Source organism: Pocillopora damicornis, chromosome 2, assembly GCF_964200805.1.
Source record: "Pocillopora damicornis chromosome 2, jaPocDami1.2, whole genome shotgun sequence".
Classification (NCBI taxonomy): Eukaryota; Metazoa; Cnidaria; class Anthozoa; order Scleractinia; family Pocilloporidae; genus Pocillopora; species Pocillopora damicornis.
In genome coordinates this window covers 19,456,706-19,480,271 of record NC_142671.1, presented here as the reverse complement: position 1 = coordinate 19,480,271, position 23,566 = coordinate 19,456,706, and the positions used below count along the sequence as shown (strand labels likewise).

The 23,566-nt window shown below is 37.8% G+C and overlaps 2 protein-coding genes and 2 pseudogenes across 9 annotated transcripts in view; 3 read left to right on the top strand and 1 right to left on the bottom strand.

Annotated features, from left to right (window-relative positions):
• Positions 1–23,566, bottom strand: part of LOC149050216 (uncharacterized) — a 65,508-nt gene that overhangs the window by 1,472 nt on the left and 40,470 nt on the right. The window contains exons 8-12 of one of the 8 annotated variants that reach the window (XM_089197813.1): positions 22,708–22,742; positions 20,603–21,203; positions 8,879–10,298; positions 8,493–8,631; positions 916–2,337 (exon numbers count right to left, since the gene is read on the bottom strand). The gene's annotated coding sequence lies outside the window, so the exon portion shown is untranslated. Of the gene's footprint in view, positions 1–915; positions 2,338–8,492; positions 10,299–20,602; positions 21,204–22,707; positions 22,743–23,566 lie in introns of those variants that run through there. The other 7 variants (XM_089197814.1, XM_089197812.1, XM_089197810.1 and 4 more) reach the window with 7 other exon arrangements.
• LOC149050221 (DELTA-alicitoxin-Pse2b-like) lies at positions 1,111–2,348 on the top strand (annotated as a pseudogene).
• LOC149050220 (DELTA-alicitoxin-Pse2b-like) lies at positions 4,246–7,792 on the top strand. The gene is made up of 2 exons (XM_089197801.1): positions 4,246–4,370; positions 5,972–7,792. The coding sequence occupies exon 2, from the start codon at positions 6,019–6,021 to the stop codon at positions 7,597–7,599; it is 1,581 nt and encodes a 526-aa protein (XP_089053927.1). The 5' UTR covers positions 4,246–4,370; positions 5,972–6,018; the 3' UTR covers positions 7,600–7,792.
• On the top strand, positions 15,295–17,199 carry LOC149050219 (DELTA-alicitoxin-Pse2b-like; annotated as a pseudogene).

Here is a 23,566-nt window from a genome sequence, read left to right as displayed (position 1 = left end):
CTACAATGTTGACGGTTTTTAAGGGTGCACCCTTTATAAAGAGAATCTTGGTACTTAAAGAACTGACCAGACTGACGTGTTGTAAACAGTTCCGTTTACAATTCAAAAGGTTCTTTGAGTGGAAATTCACAAACAGGCTTCCTGTTTAAAGATATTTCGAATCCAGTCTTATTCAGTTGGAAATTTAAAAGCTGGAATTCAAACCAGTTAAAAATATGATGTTTGACCTCAAGCCAATGAATTTGAACCAAACGCACAAACTTTAAAATAGACAAAAGCAAATTTATAGTAAACGCCACTGAAAAGGAGGTAACTTATAAATAAACTCGAAAGAGTGCTTCATTGTAAAGCTCAAAAATTACTTGAAGTGGTAAGTAAAGAAACATTCGTCATTAAATTACAGAATCATTTAAAGCTTGGAGTGAAATATAGAGGCTTAAGTCAACGTTCGTCGTAGGCCCCTTCATTCAAGAAACAGTTTCTAAAATTTAAAACCTTTGAAAAAGTTATCGTTTTTAAACTACCGGTTCGTTGACAAGAACTTACGAGAAGTCCAAGCAGTGCTACAATACAAGTTAACTGACACACGAGGGTGTGTTTTTGTTTTGGATGCCCTTGCGTTAATTCAATTATTATAAGAATGATCATCATTTAGTCTTTAATAGGGAACGCCCTTCGTCCAATACAGTTCTATCTGATGAGTCTGCCTCAGTCTTAGCACAGAGCGTTGTTGAGCTTTTCGAGGTGATAAGCACAGGTTGAAACTCATTACAAGTCATTCAATACCCAATTTAGAGGACGCCTTTCATGTAACACGAACAAATTTGACATACATTTGTACCTTTAACTTACCACTGATTCGAAGTCACTTCCGAAAGGTCTTTGTTACGGGGAAGTGATCACCGATATCTTACTAACAGCTTAAAAATGCTAGCTTATTATTTATTTTTCGTTTGTGCCAAAAAAAACAGTTTAACTGAAATTTTATGTATCCACTAAAACACTTCCTTAATCGCCTAACGTTACATACGTTTTGGTCCCGTTCTGTGGCCACTTTCCATAGTTATTATGCATTTTTTTCCCACAGATTGTAATTCGAAAAGCTGAATAATGCATGTCCCCTTGGTGCTTCTTGTTTTTGTGTTATACACATTTAAAAGAAACATGTGAGGCTACAATAGCCGAGAATTCTGGGCTGGGAAAAGTGATAGATCTTCGAAAGGTCAACTTACTGGACGACTTCCAGGAGAAAGAGAACAGGATCTTTAAGGAGTTCCCCCCGAAATGTCTCGTAAAGAAAACTTTAAAGTCTTCAAGCAGCCACTTCGAATATTATGCAAATACCAAGGAATTTTATAAATCACTTGCCACCCAGTCAAGCTTGAGCGCCTCTTTACAGTCCGCCTACTCGTTGGGTGTTACGGTATCAGAAGCAAAAAACAGCAAAAGTTCACAGAGCACAGAAGTGAGTGGCATGTCTTTAATCAAGCAGGCGTTAACAGAAAAGGTCTATGTCGATAAAGAATGCCTTCTGGATGACATCACCAGCTTGAAGGAAACATTTCTGAGTGATCTGGAGGACTTACCCGTAAACACCCAAAATCCCTGGGAACCAAACTCATGGAGAGAGTACCGTGATTTTCTTAAGGAATACGGCTCTCATGCCATAACGTCTGTGAAGCGCGGATCAAGATTTCAGCAAATGACATTCGCAGAGAGCTCTAAGGCTTACACTGAAAGAGATTTCCACGTAAAAGCTTGCATTTCGGTCGCAGGACCTACCCAGGTTGGAAAGGTTGGCGTCTCTGCATGCTCAAACGTAAGCCAAAGTGAGATATCCAAAGCGAGCAAGATGAGAACAAGCAAGAAACGCTTTGTCAAAGGTGGAAAAAGGGAAACACATAGCAAGCTGGCAAACGGGGCGACGTCGGTTGAATTGCTTGGCCAACTCATAAATGAAGCAGATGAATTTCCAGCATCTGTTCAGCAAACCTTCATGGCGATCTGGACCATCTACCTTGGTTCCTTGAATGGTTGAAATGTTGTCCCTTCATAAGTAGCTCTGGACTTGCCGCACAAAAGTTTGACCATACCAGTAGCTTCAGCAAGGAGTATCCAGAATTCGAGTGTACCCTGCATACCCAAATACATTTGAAGATTGGGGGTGGCATGGTTGCGATTGGAAACTCGCGGAATCTTGGTGCAAGTGCTATAATGAAAATCGTGATCAGCGGAAAACTGTGTTGTCCTTGCCAAACAGAGATACCACTACACATAAAGCATCAACCAAATCCGCTGACAAGAAAGGCAGAAGATTAATGCCTCCAAAGTACACCGCTGGAAAATAGAAATGAAAACGAATGAAACTTTAATTTTGGCGCACTTAGATAGCTTACGTAATCGTTGAAATTTTTCACGCTTAAAGTTAGAACTATGCATGTGTCTGATTGTGTTTGAATAAAGGATTAAATGGGTACATTTCTCTACCTTTGATAGCCACCTCGCCCTGTTTGCGTAGAGATCGTACTGAAAAGCTTTTTCCCGGGAATGAGAGAGAAAGATAGGAACAACTACCCTAAAAATGTGGTATCGATTAAGATTGATCTAAAGGGTATTGACTGAAGTCTCATCCAGGTTTGCCGAATTAAATGTTTCGTAAAAGAGGCCATAAAAGCAAAATAAATGAAAAATAGAATAATTGCTAGGAGGATTTGTCGTCTCTTAAGACACGCTCGAGCCTAAGTAAGATCCAGAATGGATTTTCCTTCCCTTCCTCTATTTAGATCCTTTTAACCTGGAAATGGCTGAAAGCATTTAAGGGCCTAAGAAAACCGAGCCTTATTTTGTTTTGGGATATTTCTTCTGTTGAAATTGGTTTGTACATTCGTACACTCCTTAAAATTGAAAACATTCAGAAAGGCTTAACTTTGCCTATAAGTATTATAATTTCATCGACGGGGAATATCTTTTAGCAGGGCTGGTTTCATTGCTTTAGCGTCGTGGTACAAAATTAAATTTCATTCAGCTGATTCGTGCGTTCTACAGGTAATTGTGCGCAACAGCGTGCGTTTTTGACCTTCCTGGTGAAAGAAAATTTTGCCCTTAATATTGTAAACAAGAAATGGCATGTTTCCTCGTAAACTTAAGGAAACATATCTTAAATTATCCTACGCGACTCGGGCAATTTCTTCAATTTTGGAAAACACAAGTGATATTTGTGTAAAGTTTACTCAGCCCATGCGATTATTTCGTCGAGAGAGTGTGGATTTTAGTGTATTTTTGTTGCAGTTTAAGTTGAAAGTTTTAATGAATTAAAAGTCCTTAACTTGCATTTAAGCAAAATCTATTTGCTATGAATCCTTCGCCGTCTGTTAATTATTTAAACTTTACCGGAACGGTTGTTGAGGTCGTTGAGTGCCGCTTGAGTCGTAACAATTGATCCCATGTGTTATGGACCGGCTACCACAGAGGGGTCACCAGTAAAAATTACTAGCAAGGACTGATGTATGCCCTGGTGGAATATCGAGCTTTCTCTAATAAGTCGTAAAAATTCAGTAGACTTGTTGCTTAGGGTTAGGCCGCAAAATCGTTTATCTTAAAAGTCTTTTTGACTCAAATCAATAAGGGCAATGGAGGATTTAATCAACTGGGAGAATTTTATAAAGCGTTTGAAATGTAATAGAAAATCGGCATGCACATCAGTTCCTGTATCGACAAATAATCCATTCTTCACTTCAAATTAAATTATTCGATGCTCTGGCGTTCGACCCTCTTCTTCTTATTTTTGGGATTTTGCAGCAAAAAATATTGATTTTTCAGGTATATTGAAAGTCGTACTTTACTGTTTTGACGACCACATCAATCACCGTGAATAGTGAAATCCTCCTTAAAAAATATTAACCCCCCCATCGGGGAGTAAGCGTATTTTTGTCGCAGTTTTTACACTGACAGTTATACTTTTCTCCATTTTCTGAGTCCTTGTTTTTTCTTTAAAAATCCTAAGCTTGTATTGAGGCAAGAAATATTTGCTATAAATCCTTCGCAGTCAGTTAATTATTCAAACTTAACCAAAAGTTGTTGAGTGCAGCTTGAATCGCAACAATTGATTCCAAGTTTTATGGACCGGCTGGTGCAGAGGGGTCACATGCAAAAATTACTAAAAAGGACTTCTGCCCTGGTGGAATTTCAAGTTTTCTCCAATAGAACGTAAAAACTGAAGAACATTCTTGAAAATAACCTATCAATTGTTCACACAAAATAAACCACGTGTCAGTCTACTAATGAGATAAGAATTTATCAGAGGGCAAATTCGTATCTTCATTTCAATTTGCATTATATTACGAGACATCAAAGAGAATCTACATCAGTCGGTTAGTACAAGAAAAACTTTTTCTAAATGTAGCTTACTTTTAGTGTTAATAGGCTTCTATCTTCCATTGTTTTACCCAATAAGCTAAGGGCGTTCCAAGTATATTATCAATTTCTATTCTGTGCTATAATAGTCAAATCCGATACACTACAAAAATGATAAAAAAAAAGAAAGTAAAGGCTTTTAAAAGCTTTCCTTCACGGGCGAAAGGTGCAGTTTCTTTTCCCTATCAGGATGAAACAACTTAAAGTAAACTACAAAGATAAAATCATTATTATCTTTACAAACCAGTATACTAAGTGTCAATATTATAAAAATTGAGAGGTTATTCTGTTGTAACATGTAAAGTCGATTCTGGCAGGAGACTTGTTGAAGGAGCTTCACCACGAGAGTAATTATCATAAAAGTGTTGTTGGCTTAAATTGATTGGTTCATTAGAAAATTCAGTCAACTAGGAGCATTTTATAAAGCATTCGAAAAATAATAGACAATCGGCAGGCACATCAGTCCCAGAACCGACAAATAAATCAATTGTCACGTCCAATGAAATGATTCGATACTCCGGCGTTCGACACTCTTTTCTTTTATTTTTGGGATTTTGCAGCAAGAAAAATATTGATTTTTTCAAAAAGGTTTAAAGTCGTACTATCTTGAGGACCACATCAATTACCAGTGATAATTATTTTTTCCTTGAATAATATTAAGCACTCAATCGCGCTCTTATTCTCCCCGATTCAAAACTTGTTTAAGTATATTCTTTTACTTTTCAATAATTAGGTTCTCGTTGTTTTGCTCTACTTTGCGTGTCTGACTTGATCAAACTTAACATTCCAATTGATTTCCATAATTGATGCCACCAATAAAAAAAGCAGACAAAGACATTTTTCTTGAAACGTTCGTGAATCGTTTTGACTCATTAACACGTTTATCGCTCTGAATGACGAGGTGGTGGCTCAAAAACTTTCAGCCGCGGTCCTTTTCTCGTCAATTCAAAAGGTGTTTAAGTATTCTCTTAGATTCCAATACTCCTGGTACCATTGCTTTTCTCTGTGAAGCGTTTTTTCTTTGTTTAAACGTTACACCTTACTTGATTTCTATCGATTGGTGTTACCCTCAGATTAACAAACAAACACAGTTGAGAGAAAGTTGGACCTCGACGATTATTGTTGCAATTTCAAGAGTGAACAGACAGTTATACCCTTTCTTAAATCTTTGGATCTTTATTGGATTATTTAGATACGTGCGTAAGTTTGTGAAACTAAAACTACCAAGTTTGCATAAGGGACAGCACCAGCCGCAGTATTTTAATCATTTAAACCCCACCTCTAAATTGTTATCACTTTGAGTCTTACAGTCGTACTGTAACGGTTGATCGCATATGTTATGGACTGCCTAACACAGAGGGGTCATCAATTAAAATTACTCTCTAGGACCGATGGCCAAGAGGAATTTCAACTTTTTCTAATAAACCGTAGAAACGGAGTTCTGGAAAGTTTTAAAACATAACTTTGAAGGACTTTTTTTAACTACCATATTAGTAGCCGCTCACCATCGAGCCACGTAATTTTGTTGAGTTAACTTAAACTTGTCTTTGTATCGCAGATTTTGTGCCTTCGCCCAAGCATAAAGACGCTTTTCAGCTGGAAATCATGTTTGTCTCCCTAACACTGTTGCTTTGGTTGACCCTCCCATTTTCTGAAGCGAGAATAGCTACCAAAGGTGAATCAAACGAGCTCAAAGAAGTGAAAAAATTTACCAAAGGTGAATTAGAGGAGCTTGCAAAAATAATATTCCTTCCGAGCGTAAACTTATTGGACGACTTTCCAGAAAAAGAGAATAGGATTTTTGATCCACTTTCACCAGAATGCTTTACAAAGAAGACCTTAACGTCGTCAAGCAGCAAGTTCGATTATTATAAAAATACCAACGCATTGTATAAGTCACTAGCCACCGAGTCAAGCCTGAGCGCATCCTTAACCTCTACGTTTACTTTGGGTGCCACTGTATCAGTGGCAACAAAGAGCAAAAGCTCAGAGAAAAGCGAAGTGAGTGGCATATCATTGATCAAGCAGGCGTTGGCAGAAAAGATTTACGTTAATAAAGAATGCCTCACAAGTGCCAAAATGTCCACCCTGAATAAAGAATTCATGGAATCCTTAAGTTCATTACCATTGAAAATTAAGGAACCCTGGCTCCACAATTCGTGGAAAGCATACAGCACTTTCCTGGAGAAATACGGCTCTCATGTCATAACGTCTAAAGAGACCGGATCAAGGTTCCAGCAAATGGTGTTCGCAGAGAGCTCTGAATCGTATAACGAAAGAGATTTCCAGGTGAGAGCCTGTATCTCGGCCGCAGGTCCCACAGATGTTGGGGAGCTTGGTCTTTCGGCTTGTTCTAATGTGACAAACAGTGAAATATCCCAGGCAAGCAAGATGACTGTTAGCGAGACAAGGTTTGTCAGGGGAGGACTAAGGGATACAAATAGCGCTTTGAATAATGGAAAGACGTCGACTGAACTGATAAAGAAACTCATGAATGAAGCTGATGAGGCACCTAAGCCTGTCCAGCATACTTTGATGACGATCTGGAGCATATTACAAAGCCGCTTTAAATCAGGATCTGACAATTACCACCGAGCAACAAACCTCCAATACTACTACAGTGGATACTTGGATTATGGCTGTCCCTACAGTAAAAGTGGTAATGTTGAAATTCAAAAGTTCGACTACAAACAGCCAATGAAAGGAAATCCAGAATTCGTATGTACTCTCGCTGACGATGGTTGCCATAACGATAACGATTGTCATTACGTAATTGGCGTCAAGTGTGCTTGCAGAGGAAAAACGTGCGTTCGCTACCATTCGGAAAAACAAATATCAGGTCAAATCAAACAAATGGCATACGTCAACAACCACAACTGGATGTGGGAAGGATGCAATTGGAAAAAGTTGTGGATTGAGTGTGGTTGCTACAATAAAGATCGCAATGAACGGAAGGTTGTGTGGTTCCTTCCAATTACGTCCAAAGATGCTGGTAAACATAAAGCACCTGGCAACGGAACCCACGGCGAGGCAAAGGATCTTGTTACAGATCAAGCGAGAGGAATACCAAAACCTTACACGGCTAAAGATGCTGCCAAACACTCAACACCCGGCAGTAACAAGCACCACGCAGGAAAACATCCAGTTCAACGGAAAGAAGAAGAAGAGGAAGAAGAAGATATGTGATCATTCCCTTATCTTACATGTAATCACTAAAATGGCGAGCACCTAATTAGGCGAAAATAAAAACTGGAGTAATACAACAGTTGGCCATTCGATCAGAGTTGGACAGCTGTACTTCAAACATTTCTCGATCAGTTACTTGGATTGTTGAAATGTAAATCCAATTAAAATGTTAAAATAAAAAGGAGTGCATTCACCTGAGTTAAACTTATTTTTATTAAGGGGAAAGGGGAAAGAATAAATTAAAAATAATTATCAAAAGATAGAACTGTTGCTAGCCTAATTTCTCTATTTACTTCAGTATCTGGAGAAAAATGAAATTAAAAACTGTCTCGTTTAGCAACCCCGGTGTTAAGTTAAATTAGAATCAGACATGCATGGTCAATATAATGCTACTGTGGCCAAACAGCTTTTTACCACATCTGGGTGAAGCCAAGGTAATGGTCATGGATTACAGAACATTTTCGGTCCTGTTCAAATGGCAAGACGGGGTCAAACATTGAAGCCAAATAAGGCACGAGCAATGGGCAGGGCTGTAGGGATAGTTCGTTTATATCATAAAAAACGCAGTAACAATGTGTTTTTATTTATCAAATCAACTAAAGCGTAAGACCATTGATGGTGAAAAAACGGTTGTGATTGGTCTGCAGTAGTTTTCTTTGAGTAAAAATACGTTCGATGTTATCGATCATGATTGTTGGCTAGGATGAACCATGATAAATTTAGGGAGTACCGTACCATAAGTTGAAGTCTTATTCTTTAATCGCACACATAGATGCCTTTTCATTGGCTCTCGATTTGGTGCCTGCTAGCAGAGTGACAACCCGTGAAGTTCGAGTCCGCGTGATGTCACTTAATTTGAGAAGGTTAATATCCTCTTAATTAAGTTCACCAACCGTTCATTTGGCGAATTTAGTTTCCTCCTCTTTACTGACGTCCCTCCAAGTACATTGAAATATGTGCCATTCTCCAAAATGGTCCTCCGGTTTCCTTCTATTTCAGAGCAATTACCAGAGCCTTTTGATCGTTACTTCACTGAAAAAAAGATCAAGTCTAAACTAAGTGGTAATTGTCCAAAATACAATTCCTGGCTTATTTCAACGTGCATGTGCTATGCGGGTCTAACAATTGCATACATTGAAAGCTCCACAATGTTCAAAGCAAACACAGATGCTTACACGCCAATTAAATAGTGCTTCTACCATCATGGACAAACTCCGGCCTACCATTGACAATTGGCAATTGGCAAATGAAATTTCACCTAGATTGAACACTAACTTACTTGCATGATTACCATCAGGACAACTAATGTCTAGGAAGTAAAGTTATAACGTTTAGTCAATTCAATATTGGAGCATTCATCTCATCTATCTTGAATTTGCGTGGCCTTTGAATTCTTAGATTAATTCTTTTACTGGCAGTTCTCTCTTTCTGCTTTTTTCGTGTGTTCTAAATAAATTTAGCCTGCAAAGCAAGCGTAATTTTGTCGAGCAAGAGCTCAGTATTCCCATAACGAAAATTATGGCCATCATCTTTGATTTTAATGGCAGCGGAAGGCTAGAGAGAGAAAGGAATTTGTTCCCAGGGGGCGGTCGTCGGTCAAAAATAAGAAGGGTAGGGGTGAGTAAGTGAAGATTACACCTGCCCGAAGTCATTCTTATTTTGAAAAAAAATTATTTTTGGCCACGAACGGAGTTCCTTATTGGTGCCGTTAAGCTCCAGCTATCAGTCATAAGCAAAATGCTTCATTAGAGCGTCGTTCTGACATTTCGCTCTCACCGGACAAAGAGAAAGACGGCGAACTCTAATTGTAAAGTTATAAGTTTCGATTCCGCTCTCGAGGAAGCACGGAATTTAACACGTCTCGCGCACTAGAATCGGAACAAAACGAAGCAATTTCTACACTGGATTGTCATTTGGAGGATATAGAGTGCGGCAAATATGAACTCGTATTTACGTCAGCAGAGAACGTTTTGGTGAAACAATTTTTTTTCGTTAATGAAAAAAACAGCCACACCGTTTCACCAGAGTATGCCGGTTTACATCAAACAAATTATGGTGGGTAAACCTGCGAGTGTAGTTGTTTGTTGCTTCCAAGTATCGTTTACGACTAAATGGAAGAAAAATTGTTAAATCGATTAAGGGCAGCTTTACTCAAGGATTTTCGTTTGAAGAATATGGATTGAAGCAAATATCAGCTCACATTTGTGGTTGCGGAAGAGGTTTTGTCGAGGCCTTTTCGTTCCTGGCTTTAAAAAAAATGGCTCACCATTTTACTCGTCAGCTCTACGTGTCTCATCATATACCACATTTTCAGCAAAAAAAAAAAAAACATGTTTTGAGTTTTCAAGAACATACTGGCTCAAATCTCGGTTATTAGCAACCATATGGCTCTTGGGAGGACTCCGGCGAGTGCGAAACTCCTGCAGCAGGTTTGCACGTCAGTAAATGGAAGACTTTGATTAGAAAATAAAACGATCAGTTAAAAACTTGTTTCAAAGGAGACTAATTATGATGATAATTTTGAGGCCAGTTTATTCTGAATGGAACTAATGGCCTCAGGAGTGGGAAATTATTTTTCATATTATTTTCCGGCGGTTGCTTTACTGAGCTAGCCACCTACTTCAAATCTTATTGAAAGCACTGGACAAGATGGAAACAAACAAGATCCAGCGTGCAGGTAGGACACATTATCCCCACACCTAAAGAAATAAAACATAAACATCAGACCAGATAAAATGCACCCCATTCTATTGACTTTTCTAACAATATTGTTGCAGCAGTGACAATTCCTTCCAATAGCTTATGTTTCCAAATACAAAAAGTGAAAAGACAGCAAAGTAACAGAAACCTTGATAACTTCACTCCGATTGGCAACTAGTAAATGAAAAGAAATGCACTAGGTACCTTAACCATGGTTTTAATTTCTCTTTTTCAAACAAAAATAGCCTAAACTACATAGCAAGAGAGCTTTACGATGGTTGTAACCAGTACTTTAAATCTCTATTATTATTGATAGTGCTGTAACTGACTTGTTTGTTTCTAAAAGTTTCAATCAAATTATAAGCTTAGTAACTATTGCATCACAGAGGTAGCCACCAAACTTCAAATAATCTTGAAGATGAATATTATGTTACACTATGTTATCATTTTACCGGGTCACAAATCGGTATACAAAACAAAGACAAAATTTCCCTTGTCATGCAAATTCTGTCCGCTTACCAAATGAACACATAAATGGTAATGGCTCAAACCCACTAATGATCCCCAACTTGAACTGCAATTGATCTTAATGAAGATTTTAAATGATCCTCAAACTGAAATGGTCATTATTAAGTTTTTTTAAAGGATCCAGCATTAACTAATACATCAATCGATCCGTCGAAAGAAATAATTCGATATTCGTTCTAGACTCGGCTATTTTTCGACTGAGTAGCATTTTTTATGGAATGATTCTCGCTGCTCTCTCGAGTTAAGCTGTGTAACATAGGTTTGGGTTTTTATTTCGTAATTCTGTAGTCTTATATAAATTCGTTAGGGTTTCCCGGTCAAAGAGAACGATGAACTAGTGTAGGTTTGTTTTCGCCATAAAACCTTTTAACTTATCAGCTACGTACATCTAATTCTCCCTTTGACCTATCTTTTCTAAAATCATTAAGCTTTGTTTGTGACCTGTGAAACCACACGTAACCCACCAAATCGAAACATTACAGGTACTACAGTGAATTGGAAAAGTCAACTCCGTTGAGAAAGAACATGGGAAACTTTCTAAAAGTGATTCCTGCTTTGGTTTATTTAGGTGTTTATCTGATACACCGTTCCTCTTTATCACTCTTCAGCTTGATTAAGCTGTCTTAAAGTTTGTGGACTATGAGGAGTCTTTAAAATTGGCAAAGCGGTTTTTAAAAAATAAGCTGGTTGATTTTCCCTTATACAAGTTTTTCCCCAAATTTTTCTTCATGTGTTGATAGTAATTCGTTTATGTTGTGAGGAAACGGTTCACTCCAACCTTTACTTGTGTGGATCCGCTAATCGGTCTTCAGGTTTAAATAAAGCTTATATAATCATTCTTATTTTTATAATCCTTTTTATCATTATTTGTATCATCATCATCTTTGAAACAATCATAATTATAATCATCGTAAAATGCATAGACTGAATAAGATTCCCCGTTACCAAAACAAGGCAGGGTAGATTCTTCTCTAACTTTCGGGGTTTCCCGGTCAAAGAGAACGATGAGCTGGTGTAGGTTTCTTTTTTACCATGAAACCTTTTAACCTAACAGCCTCATACATCTAACCCTCCCTTGACCTGTCATTTCCAAACTAAGCTTTGTTTGTGATCTGTAAAAGCGACACGCAACCGACCAAGTCGAAACATTAGAGATACAACAGTATATTTGAAAAATCAACTCCTTTGGGAAAGAAAATGGAAAACTTTCTAAAACGAATCCCAGCTTTGGTTTATTCAGGTGTTTATCTGTAATATTGTTACTCTTTATCACTCTTCATCTTTATTAAGCTGTCTTAAAGTTTGTGGACTAAAAGGATTATTTAAAATTAGCAATGCAATTTTTAGAAAATAAGCTTGCACAATTGCACCAATTAGTTTATGCGGAAAATGTTTGGGCTGTTTAAAGAGGTTTGAGTCGTTTCATGACAAGGTTTAACATTAGCACTCTTATAACTAATGAATAGGTATTCCACAAGAGGAAAAAAATCTCCGTCAAGTCTGGGTTAAAAGCTAAATGAAAAAAAAACCACATAGCTAGTACACAAATTTTTGAGAGGAGCTCGAACTTTAAAACTTATTCAACTAGCCACGTGAAATGCGTCTGCAATTGGTTTAGAGATTAGCGAACGATCATAACTGTCGCACGCCATAACAAGAATTTTTCGTAATGAGTTCCCAACTCTGTGCTAGAAATCTGACAGAGTAGTACCATAACTTTATCTTTCGAGCACCCATACTGCCTCTAATACAGCACTAGAAAGGAAAGGAGAGCCCTCACCTAAAAGTCTTAGACCTGTAATAGTTATACCTTTGGAACTTTAACGAAGTTAAAGATTTCAACTCTTTATTGAGTGAGAAACAATACAACATGAAAAGTTTTTCCCTACTCTATTCTTCATGTTTTGACAGTAATTCGTTTATGTTTTGAGGAAACGGTCCATTCCAACCTTTGCTGGCGTGGATCCGCAATCATCGTAATGAACATAGATTAAATAAGATTTCCTGTTACCAAAACAGGGGAGGTTAGATTCTTTTCTAACTTAGATTTATTTTCTACTTAAGCTAAAAGTTTCCTCGCATAGGACCAATATGGTGAAATTGATCAAATTGGTAATTGGTCGACCCTTGGGGTGAAATCCATTAACTTAATGGAGTACAGATGCGTACCTGTTCGCTTTCCATAGATCATTTAATGTTACTAAGTTTGAAACGCTTTTGGCAGATATCAATTAAAAGTTGACTTTGAAGACTAAAAGGGTGTAACGCAGGCCAGGGGAACACTACAGAACTTACTCATACGCGTCGATAAACAAATGGAGTTTGGTTTTTACAATGAGACCTTTTAACCCCTGAGCTGTCTACACGTAAATATTATGTGACCTATGACTTCTAAATCAAGCGAAGTTCTATTTTTAAAGCCAAAAAATCTTATATCAACCACAGTTTACAGATTCTAACAAACAGAGGAAGAACTGAAAGAATCAAACCCAGAACGAGTGAGTAGATAGTAACGCTACGAGAGAGATGTTAAAAAACAAGTAAATCACTTTGCCATACTTTCAAGAAACTTAGTTATCTGTGGTAAAGTCGTGGATAAACTGTGCAGGGTTTCACATGAAAGATCCTAAAAATCAACTAAATTATGCTGCCATATTTTAAAGTAACTAAGTTTCACTTGTTGTTCATATTGGTCGTTTTGCCGAATCAGGTCTCAGGTTACTAAGTAAACTTGACATTGAAATCTTACCCTCCTAATAATGGGTAAGTTGTTATGGGGGCAGTCACTTCTTCAAATTTCGATTACTGGGTACATGTCAGGTAAAAATTAGCCATCATCCTAACTAGGGTCGTCCCCGATTGATCCACCAAATTCAACAATCTCTTTGCCATCTGTAATAAGATGCGTGTTCACTTCAGACTTCTAAGGCAGTGCTTACGCACGTATAATTACTAGGGTGCTTTCGAACTCTGTCGTAAATTCTGTAAATAAAGAAAGCATTGCGCTTATTTTCTTACAACTCTGTTGATTACTCGTGTCAAGATAAGCAAGCAGTTTTAACAGGTTTCTTTAGTTCAATCAGCAAAAACTTCGTATCTTTCTTTCGAAAAGTGTTACACCACACTTAGAAGCATCTTTTATGCTCTTCGAAATTGAATTTTCTTCTATCGTGTTTATCACTTGGAAACACTGACAGAACGGAAGGCAGCTATTTTGAGATTTAGCGCGCTGGCTATAAATAAACGGTATATAAACGATCAACAAATCAAGTTCAACTTTGAATGGTGTAGAAACTTTGCTTGACAGGCTGACGTCTCATGAGCCAATCCGACGCGAGCGTAACACAACACCGATCACAAACCGCTCTCTATTTGCCCTGCTTTTCCGGCCTCATAAGAAATGCATACAAATAAAGTAGTTGGATAACAAATAATTTAAAAAATAAATTGCTTAATATCTATATTTTGCGCTCTGGTTCGTAAATCGTATTAAGATTCAGCGATACAACAAAAACGTGTGATAGGACATATTTATTCCATCATCGACGTCTTATTTTCATAATTATCTGTAGGTGGAGCCGCGTGCTGCCTTTCAGAACTAAAAGCAGAAACAAAGTATTTTCATTCTTAGCTACGTAATTCTTTCTGTCTGTATGCCTCAATTAAATGGTATCGGCAGTTTGTTATTAAGGTTGACTTAAGAGGTAAAAACACCCTCTAAAAGCTCAAATGACAGAATAGTCACTTTTTACAAAATAGTACAGAAGAGGAAAAAAAAACAGATCAAATGATAAATGGCTGTTTTGTGAATGTTTCCGAGGAAGTGATGAACGCTGTAGAAGATAATTAAATTCCTTTGTTGATTTATGATTTATTACATTTAATTGTGATAATATTGTTTGTCTAAAGCTTTAACGGGTGCGTTACTCGAGGTTTTGTATCGTAATTCTTGCTCCTTCTGACCTATAACAGTAGTAAAACCGACTAATTTTTTATGGGTTCCATCAATCAAGTTATTTGGTAGATTATTATTGCATTTAGGTCTGTCGCTGAGCGGTAGTAATAAAGTGGATCATCGGTATATCACGTCAAGCATTGCAAAATGTATCAAATGATATTTTAATAGATATGTCTAATGAAATAGAACGACATTCGGCCAATCGCTGGCTAGTTGACGACTGACTATCTACTAAATGGCGACAGACCATCGTTCAATGGTCCACCGACAATTAAACTTCACGTTACTTCGAAGAATATATCAACCACATTAATGAGAGGAAAATGATCCGACGGGTATAAAGCCATTGACGCTAAAAAATGTTCATCTTTTAAGAATTTCAAAGTTTCCAAATATAACTTTGGATGAAGGTTGATAATAGTAAGTGATACTATTATTATTATTATCATAACTATTATCGTTATTATCATTATTATACATCATCATTATCAATACCGTTTTCTTTGCTATTATGATTTTCCAAACTAATTATTCTCTGAAGAAGTGGATATTTAAGTAGACAAAATGCTGTTCGGTTACACTAAACCTGTCTCTGTTTCGCAGATTTTGTGCCTTCTTGCGACATTAAGAAAACGACGAATTCCAGGCTATAAACCATGTTTGCCTCCCTGGTTCTGTCGCTTTGCGTGACACTCGCATTTTCTGAAGCAAAAATAGCTACCAAAGGTGAATCAAACGGGCTCAAAGAAGCGAAATCCGAGGGGCTTGGAAAAATAGTTTTCCCACCGAACATAAACTTGCTGGACGACTTTCAAGAAAAGGAGAACAGCATCTTTGATCCACTTCCATCAGAATGCTTTAAAAAGATCATTAGTACAACAAAGTCAAGCTGCAATTTCGATTACTATAAAAATACCGAGGCATTTTATAAGTCACTTGCCATCGAGTCAAGCCTTAGCGCATCGCTAATCTCTATCTTTACATTGGGTGCTACTGTATCAGTGGCAACAAAGAGAAAAAGCTCAGAGAAAAGACAAGTGAGTGGCATATCTTTGATCAAGCAGGCGTTGGCAGAAAAGATGTACGTCGATAAAAATTGCCTCACAAATGCCAAAAAGTCCACACTGAATAAAGAATTCATGGAATTCTTCAGTACATTGCCATTGAAAATTAAGGAACCCTGGCTCCACAATTCTTGGGAAGCATACAGCACTTTCCTGGAAACATATGGCTCTCATGTCATAACGTCTGAAGAGACCGGATCGAGGTTCCAGCAAATGGTGTTCGCAGAGAGTTCTGAATCGTATAGCGAGAGAGATTTCCAGGTAAGAGCCTGTATCTCGGCTGCAGGTCCCACGGATGTTGGAGAACTTGGTCTTTCGGCTTGTTCTAGTGTGACAAACAGTGAAATATCTAACGCAAGAAAGATGAATGTTAAGGAGACAAGGTCTGTTAGGGGAGGACTGAAGGATACAAATAGCGCTTTGAAGTCGAAAGAAGTCGGCTGAACTGATAAATAAACTCATGAATGAAGCTGATGAGGCACCTAAGCCTGTCCAGCATACTTTCATGACGATCTGGAGCATATTAAAAAGCCACTTTAAATCAGGATCTAAGACTTACCACCGAGCAACAAACCTCCAGTACTACTACAGTGGATTCTTGGATTTTGGTTGTCCTTACAGTACAAGTGGTAATGTTGAAATTCAAAAGTTCGACTACAAACAGCCAGTGAAAGAAAATCCAGAATTCGTATGTACTCTCGCTCACGATGGTTGCCATAATGATGACGATTGTCATTACGTAATTGGCGTCAAATGTGCTTGCAAAGGAAAAACGTGCGTTGGCTACCATTCGGAAAAACAAATAACAGGTCATATCAAACAAATGGCATACATCAACAACCACAACTGGATGTGGGAAGGATGCGGTAGGAAAAAGTTGTGGATTGAGTGTGGTTGCTACAATAAAGATCGCAATGAGCGGAAGGTTGTGTGGTCCTTTCCAATTACGTCCAAAGATGCTGGTAAACATAAAGTACCTAGCAACGCAACCTACGACGAGGCAAACGATCCTGTTACAAGTCAAGCGAGAGGGATGCCAACACCTTACACAGCTGAAGATGCCGCTAAGCACTCAACACCCGGCAAAACCAAGCACCACGCAGCAAAACATCCAATTCCAATTCAACGGGAGGAAGAAGAAGAGGAAATGTGATCTTTTCCTATCTTACATGTAATCACTAAAATGACAAGCACCTACTTAAACGGAAATAAAAACTGGAGTAATCCAACAGTTGGCCATTCGATCAGAGTTGGACAGCTGTACTTGAAACATTTCTCGATCAGTTACTTGGAATATTGAAATGTAAGTCCAGTTAAAATGTTAAAATAAAAAAGAGTGCATCAACCAGAGTTAAACTTATTCTTAATGAGGGGAAAGGGGAAAGAATACATTTAGCAAAAATTTCTCAAAAGATAAAACTGTTGCTGGCTAGCCTAATTTCTGTGTTTACTTCAGTATCTGGAGAAAAATGAATTGACAAACTGTCTCGTTGAGCGACCCCGGTGATAAATTAGAATCACAGACGTGTTTGGTAAATGTCATCCCAAATAAAAAATTAGCTATACCAGTGATGCTACTAGGGCAGAGCTGCTTTTTACCACTCCTCGGTAAAGCCGAGGTAATGGTCATGGATTACACAACATTTTCGGTCCTATTCAAATGGCAAGACGGGGTCAAACAATGAAGCCAAATAAAGCACGAGCGATGAGCAGGGCTGTAGGGATAGCTCGTTTATATTATAAAAAACGCAGCAACAATTTGCTTTTATTGATCAAATCAACTAAAGTGAAAGACCATTAATGGTGAAAAAACGGTTGCGGATTGGTTTGCTGTAGTTTTCTTAGATTAAAAATACGGTCGATGTTATCGATCATGATTGTTGGCTTGGATAAACCGTGATAAATTTAAGGAGGCCTCATCATAGGTTGAAGTCTTATTCTTTAATTGCACCCATCGATGCCTTTTCATTGGCGCCCGATTTGGGTCTGCTGGCAGGCTGACAACCCGTGAAGTTTGAGTTCGCGTAGTGTCACTTAATATGACAAGGTTAATGATCTCTTAATCCTCAAGGACTGATATTTGGTTTAATTCATTGGATCAAAAAATTGTTCCATAGAAAAGGGAAGTTTGTCACCTTTGATCCTTTTAATAACAGTCTGATAAATCAAGTTCACCCACCGTTCATTTGGCGGATTTAGTTTCCTCCTCTTTACCGACGTCCCTTTAAATAGAACAAAATTTACGCCACCATCCAAAATTATTCTCTGGTCTCCTTCCATTTCAGAGAAATTACCAGAGCCTTTTGATCGTTACTTCACTGGAAAATGGATCAAGTCTTAACTAAGTGTTAATTGTCCAAAATACAATTCCTGTCTTATTTCAATGCACATGCGGTGTAAAAATTGCATAAATTGGAAGTTCCCCAGTGTTCAAAGCAAACCCAGATGCTTACACTCTAACTAAATAGTGCTTCTACCATCATTGATATGCTCCGGCCTACCACTGACAATTAGCAATTGGTAAATGACACTTCCCCGAGATTGAACACTAGCTTACTTGCATGATTACCATCAGGATAACTAACGTATAGGAAGTAAAGGAATAACGTTTAGTCAATTGATATTGGAGCATTCATCTCATTTATTTTAAATTTCCGTGGCCTTTGATTCCTAGATTCATTCTTTCATTGGCAGTTTTCTCTTTCTGCTTTTTCTGTGTGTTCTACATAAATTTAGCCTGCAAAGCAAGCGTAATTTTGGCAACCGAGTGCTCAGTATTCCCTTAAACGAAAATCGTGGCCGCCGTCTTTGATTTTAATGACAGCGGAAGGCTGGAGAGAAAAAGAAATTTGTACCAAGGGGGCGGTCGTCGGTCAAAAATAAACAGAGGGGTAGGGATGGGAAGTGAAGATTACGCCTGCTCGAATTCGAAGTCACTGTTATTTTGCAAAACTCTGTTTGCCCAGGAACGGAGTTCCTTGTTGGTCCTGTTAAGCTCCAGCTGTCAATCCTAAGCCAAATGCGTCATGAACTCGTATTTGCGTCAGCAGAGAACGTTTTGGTTAAGCCAATTCTTTTTCGTTGATGAAAAAACAGCCTCCGTCTAATCTAACTCCAAGTGAAACATGGCTGGTCGCATAGACGATCGCGAGCTTATAACGTTAGCGCTCTAATAGGACACCTTCCCTGCAGGCTAAGATAAAGTTAAAAGTAAACATCTTCGGTTACTTAAAATAATTCTCAAACTTTGTGCTGAACTAATCAAATATTTTGGACAATTGAAACAAAAGCAGAGTTCCTCTCAACTGGTAGCTAGTAAATAAACTTGAAAATCAAAGTTGTTAAAAATAGCGCGCAAAATAAATTCATAAGGTTTTCCCGGTCAAAGAGAACGATGAACTGGTGTAGGTTTGTTCTCACCATGAAACATTTTAACCTATCAGCTCCGTACATCTAACTCTCCCTTTGACCTGTCACTTCTAAATTAAGCTTTGTTTGTGATATGTAAAAGCCTACCAAATCGAAACATTACAGATACTACAGTTTATTGGAAAAGTCAACTCCGTTAGGAAAGAATAAGGGAAACTTTCTAAAACTGATCCCGGCTTTGGTCTATTTAAGTGTTTATTTGTTATACTGTTACTCTTTATCACTCTTCAGTTTCTTTAAGCTGTCTCAAAGTTTGTGAACTAAAAGGAATCTTTAAAATTGGCAATGCGGTTTTTTAAAAATAAGCTGGTTGATTTTCCCTCATACAAGTTTTTCCCTTCAAGTTTTTTCTTCATGTTTTGATAGCAATTCGTTTATGTTCTGAGGAGACGGTCTATTCCAACCTTTGTTTGTGTGGATCCGCTAATCGGTCTTCAAGTTTAGATAAAGCTTATATTATCATTCTTAATTTTATAATCCTCGTTATCATTGTTAGTATCATCATCATCTTTGAGACAATCATCATTAGAATCATCGTAATATGCATAGATTGAATAACATTCCCTGTTACCAAAACAGGGGAGGGTATAATATTCTTCTCTAACTTAGATTTATTTTCTACTTAGGCTAAAAGTCTCCTCGAATAGGACCGATATGGTGAAATTAGTCAAGTTGGTAACAGGTTAGCCCCTTGGGGTGAAATCCATTAACTTAATGGAGTACAGATGCGTACCTGTTCGCTTTCCTTAAATCATTTCATGTTACTAAGTTTGAAACGCTTTTGGCAGATATCAATTAATAGTTCACTTTGAAGACTAAAAGGGTATCGTGCAGGCCAGGGGAACACTACAGAACTTACTCATAGGCGTCGATAAACAAATAGAGTTTGGTTTTTACCATTAGACCTTTTAACACCTGAGCTGTCTACACGTAAATATTATGTGACATATGACTTCTAAATTAAGCTAAGTTCTATTTTTAAGGCCAAACATATCTCATATCAACCACAGTTTACAGATTCGAACAGACAAAGGAAGAACTGGAAGAATCGAACCCCATAATGTGAGTAGATAACAACGCTACGAGAGAGATGTTAAACAACAACTAAATCACTTTGCCATACTTTCAAGTGACTAAGTTATCTGTGGTAAAGTCGTGGATAAACTGTGCAGGGTTTCACTTGTTGTTCACATGAAAGATCCTAAAAATCAACTAAATTATGCTGCCATATTTTAAAGTAACTAAGTTTCACTTGTTGTTCATATTGGTTGTTTTGCCGAATCAAGTCTCAGGTTACTAAGTAAACTTGACATTGACATCTTACCCTCCAGTCACTTGTTCAAATTTCGATTACTGGGTACATGTCAGGTAAAAATTTGCCGTCATCCTAACTAGGGTCGTCCCCGATTGATCCGCCAAGTTCAACAATCTCTTCGCCATTGTAATAAGATGCGTGCCCACTTCAGACACCTAAGGCAGTGCTTACGCACGTATAATTGCTCAGGTGCTTTCGAACTCTGAATTCTGTAAATAAAGAAAGCATTGCGCTTGTTTTCTTACAACTCTGTTGATTACTCGTGTCAAGATAAGCAAGCAGTTTTAACAGGTTTCTTGAATTCAATCAGCAAAAACTGCATATGTTTCTTTCGAAAAGTGTTCCACCGAACTTAGAGACATCTTTTATGCTCTTCGCAATTGAATTTTCTTCTATCTCGTTCATCACTTGGAAACATTGTCAAAACGGAAGGCAGCTATTTTGAGATTTAGCGCGCTGGCTATAAATAAACGGTATATAAACGATTTACCACTTTTGTTTTGGCTGCGATAGTAAACTTAGTGACAACTTTCCGTCAGGAAAAGTCCCCAATTATCGGACGAGGTTGAGAGTTAAGATAATCCAAATGCGCCAAGTAGGTACAAATTACCTGTGAATCGAGTACAGATATTCAAGTTATATGATTAAATATAAATATGGTTATTTTGTACTGTGAAAAAAAAAAGACCTGTTTAACTATGCTTACGTTCAACTTGTATCAGAGTAAAGAAAATGGACTGTACCGCTGTTCTTGGTTCACAGCCTTCTGCTCCTCAACTACCGGCAGGAATACCTGCGATGCGTTGTCGCCACGTTGATTAAGTCGTATGATAAAACTGAGTGGCAGTTTTGAAGTTCTGTCCGACACCTTTGGTGTATGTTTCGTCAGATGTATGTTTCGTCATTAATAATTTGTTCATGCTTAGCGTGCGCACATCGAGTTATGGATGCACGCGGAAAGTTTGGAGAGCACGAAAAATGCGTAAGAGTAGCTCGAGACGCAGCCGAGAGCAACTCTAGCTTTCTGAGTGCTCTCCAAACTTCCCAAGTGCATTCATAACACGATATGCGCACAGCTAAAACCATGAGCAAATTCTTTTATAGCAGAGCGACAAGGATCTGCGCGAAGAAGCCTTTTATTGAAAATTCTCACTACGCACAAAAAAAGTAAAAAAGCGTCCCTATTGGCGGGTCAAAAACACGCTACATTTTATACTTTGGTTTGACCGATAACTGTGAATGAAAAGCTCAAAATTTACGGGAAAAATGGAGAAAATAAAAGCCAGATGAATTCAAGTGTCACTAAAAAATGTTTTAAAAGTCAAAGACCTGAAGTTATCAAGGGTTTTGATTATTCAAAATAATGTTTACGCTTCCGACAAGTTTGCGAAACGTGCAACTTGCGAGTTTTTTTCGGCTTTATTTTTGTTGTTACTTGTTGGATCAGGACCTAAAAGGTCAAAGCCGATAGAAAATTTGAGCAGTTCTTCGCTGGTTTCTTCCAAATTTCAAAGAGAAGGGAAACTGCGCTGCAGCTTAACAGGACGAAAACTCTGAAGCCATGTAAAAAAAATGCTAACGTCATCTTATTTACGCACGGGCGTGCATAAATAAAGATTTTGTTCATAGCGGCTCAATAAGACTTACATAGTGCAAGCACGCGCACTATGTTATAATCCATGTTTTTAAGAGCTAGTCTTTCGACAAATCGAAAGTTTTTGTTACTTGCAATACATTATTCTCAAACAGTTTTCATAGATAAAAAATCGCTTTTGTATGTGCAGTACTTTCAAGGGTGTGCGTTTTGAGCACAACGATCATAAATCAAATTCAACTTTGAATGGTTCAGAAACCTTGCTTGACAGGTTGACTCAATCCGACGCGAGCGTAACACAACACCGATCACAAACCGCTCTCTATTTGCCTTGTTTTTCCGGCCTTATAAGAAATGCATACAAATAAAGTAGTTGGATAATAAATAATTTATAAAATAAATTGTCTGATATCTATATTTTGCGCTCTGGTTCGTAAATCGTATTAAGATTCAGCGATACAACAAAAACGTGTGATAGGACATATTTATTCCATTATCGACGTCATATTTTCATAATTACCTTCAGTAGGTGGAGCCGCGTGCTGCCTTTCAGGACTGAAAGCAGAAACAAAGTATTTTCATTCTTAGCTACGTAATTCTTTCTGTCTGTGTGCCTCAATTAAATTGGTATCCGCAGTTTGTTATTAATGGTTGACTTAAAAGGTAAAAACACCTTCTAAAAGCTCAAATGACGGATTGGTCACTTTTTACAAAATAGTAATGATACAACTACACACGAGCAGACTATTTCCCACAAAACGCAGTTACACGGTAATACTCTTGGCCCGAGGAGATCTTTACTTTTGCAAAGTTATTTGAAGGATTCTCTGGTAGGCTCTCGGCCAAAGAAAAGGAAAAAAAAACAGATCAAATGATAAATAGCTGCCTTGCGTTTTGTGAATGTTTCCGAGGAAGTGATAAACGTGATAGAATATAATTAAATTCCTTTGTTGATTTATGATTTATTACATTTAATTGTGATAATATTGTTTGTCTAAAGCTTTAAAGGGTGGGTTACTCGAGGTTTTGCATCATAATTCTTGCTCCTTCTGACCCTATAACAGTCGTTAAACCAATTAATTTTTTATGGGTTCCATCAATCAAGTTATTTGGTAGATTATTATTGCATTTAGGTCTGTCGCTGAGCGGTGGTAGTAAAGTGGATCATCGGTATATCACGTCGAGCATTGCAAAGTGTATCAAATGATATTTTAATAGATATGTCCAATAAAATAGAAGGACATTCGGCTCATCGTTGGCTAGTTGACGAAGGACTATCTGTTAAATGGCGATAGACCATTGATCACAGTCCACCGACAATTACACATCGTGTTACTTCGAAGAATATATCAGCCACATTAACAAGAAAAAAATGATCC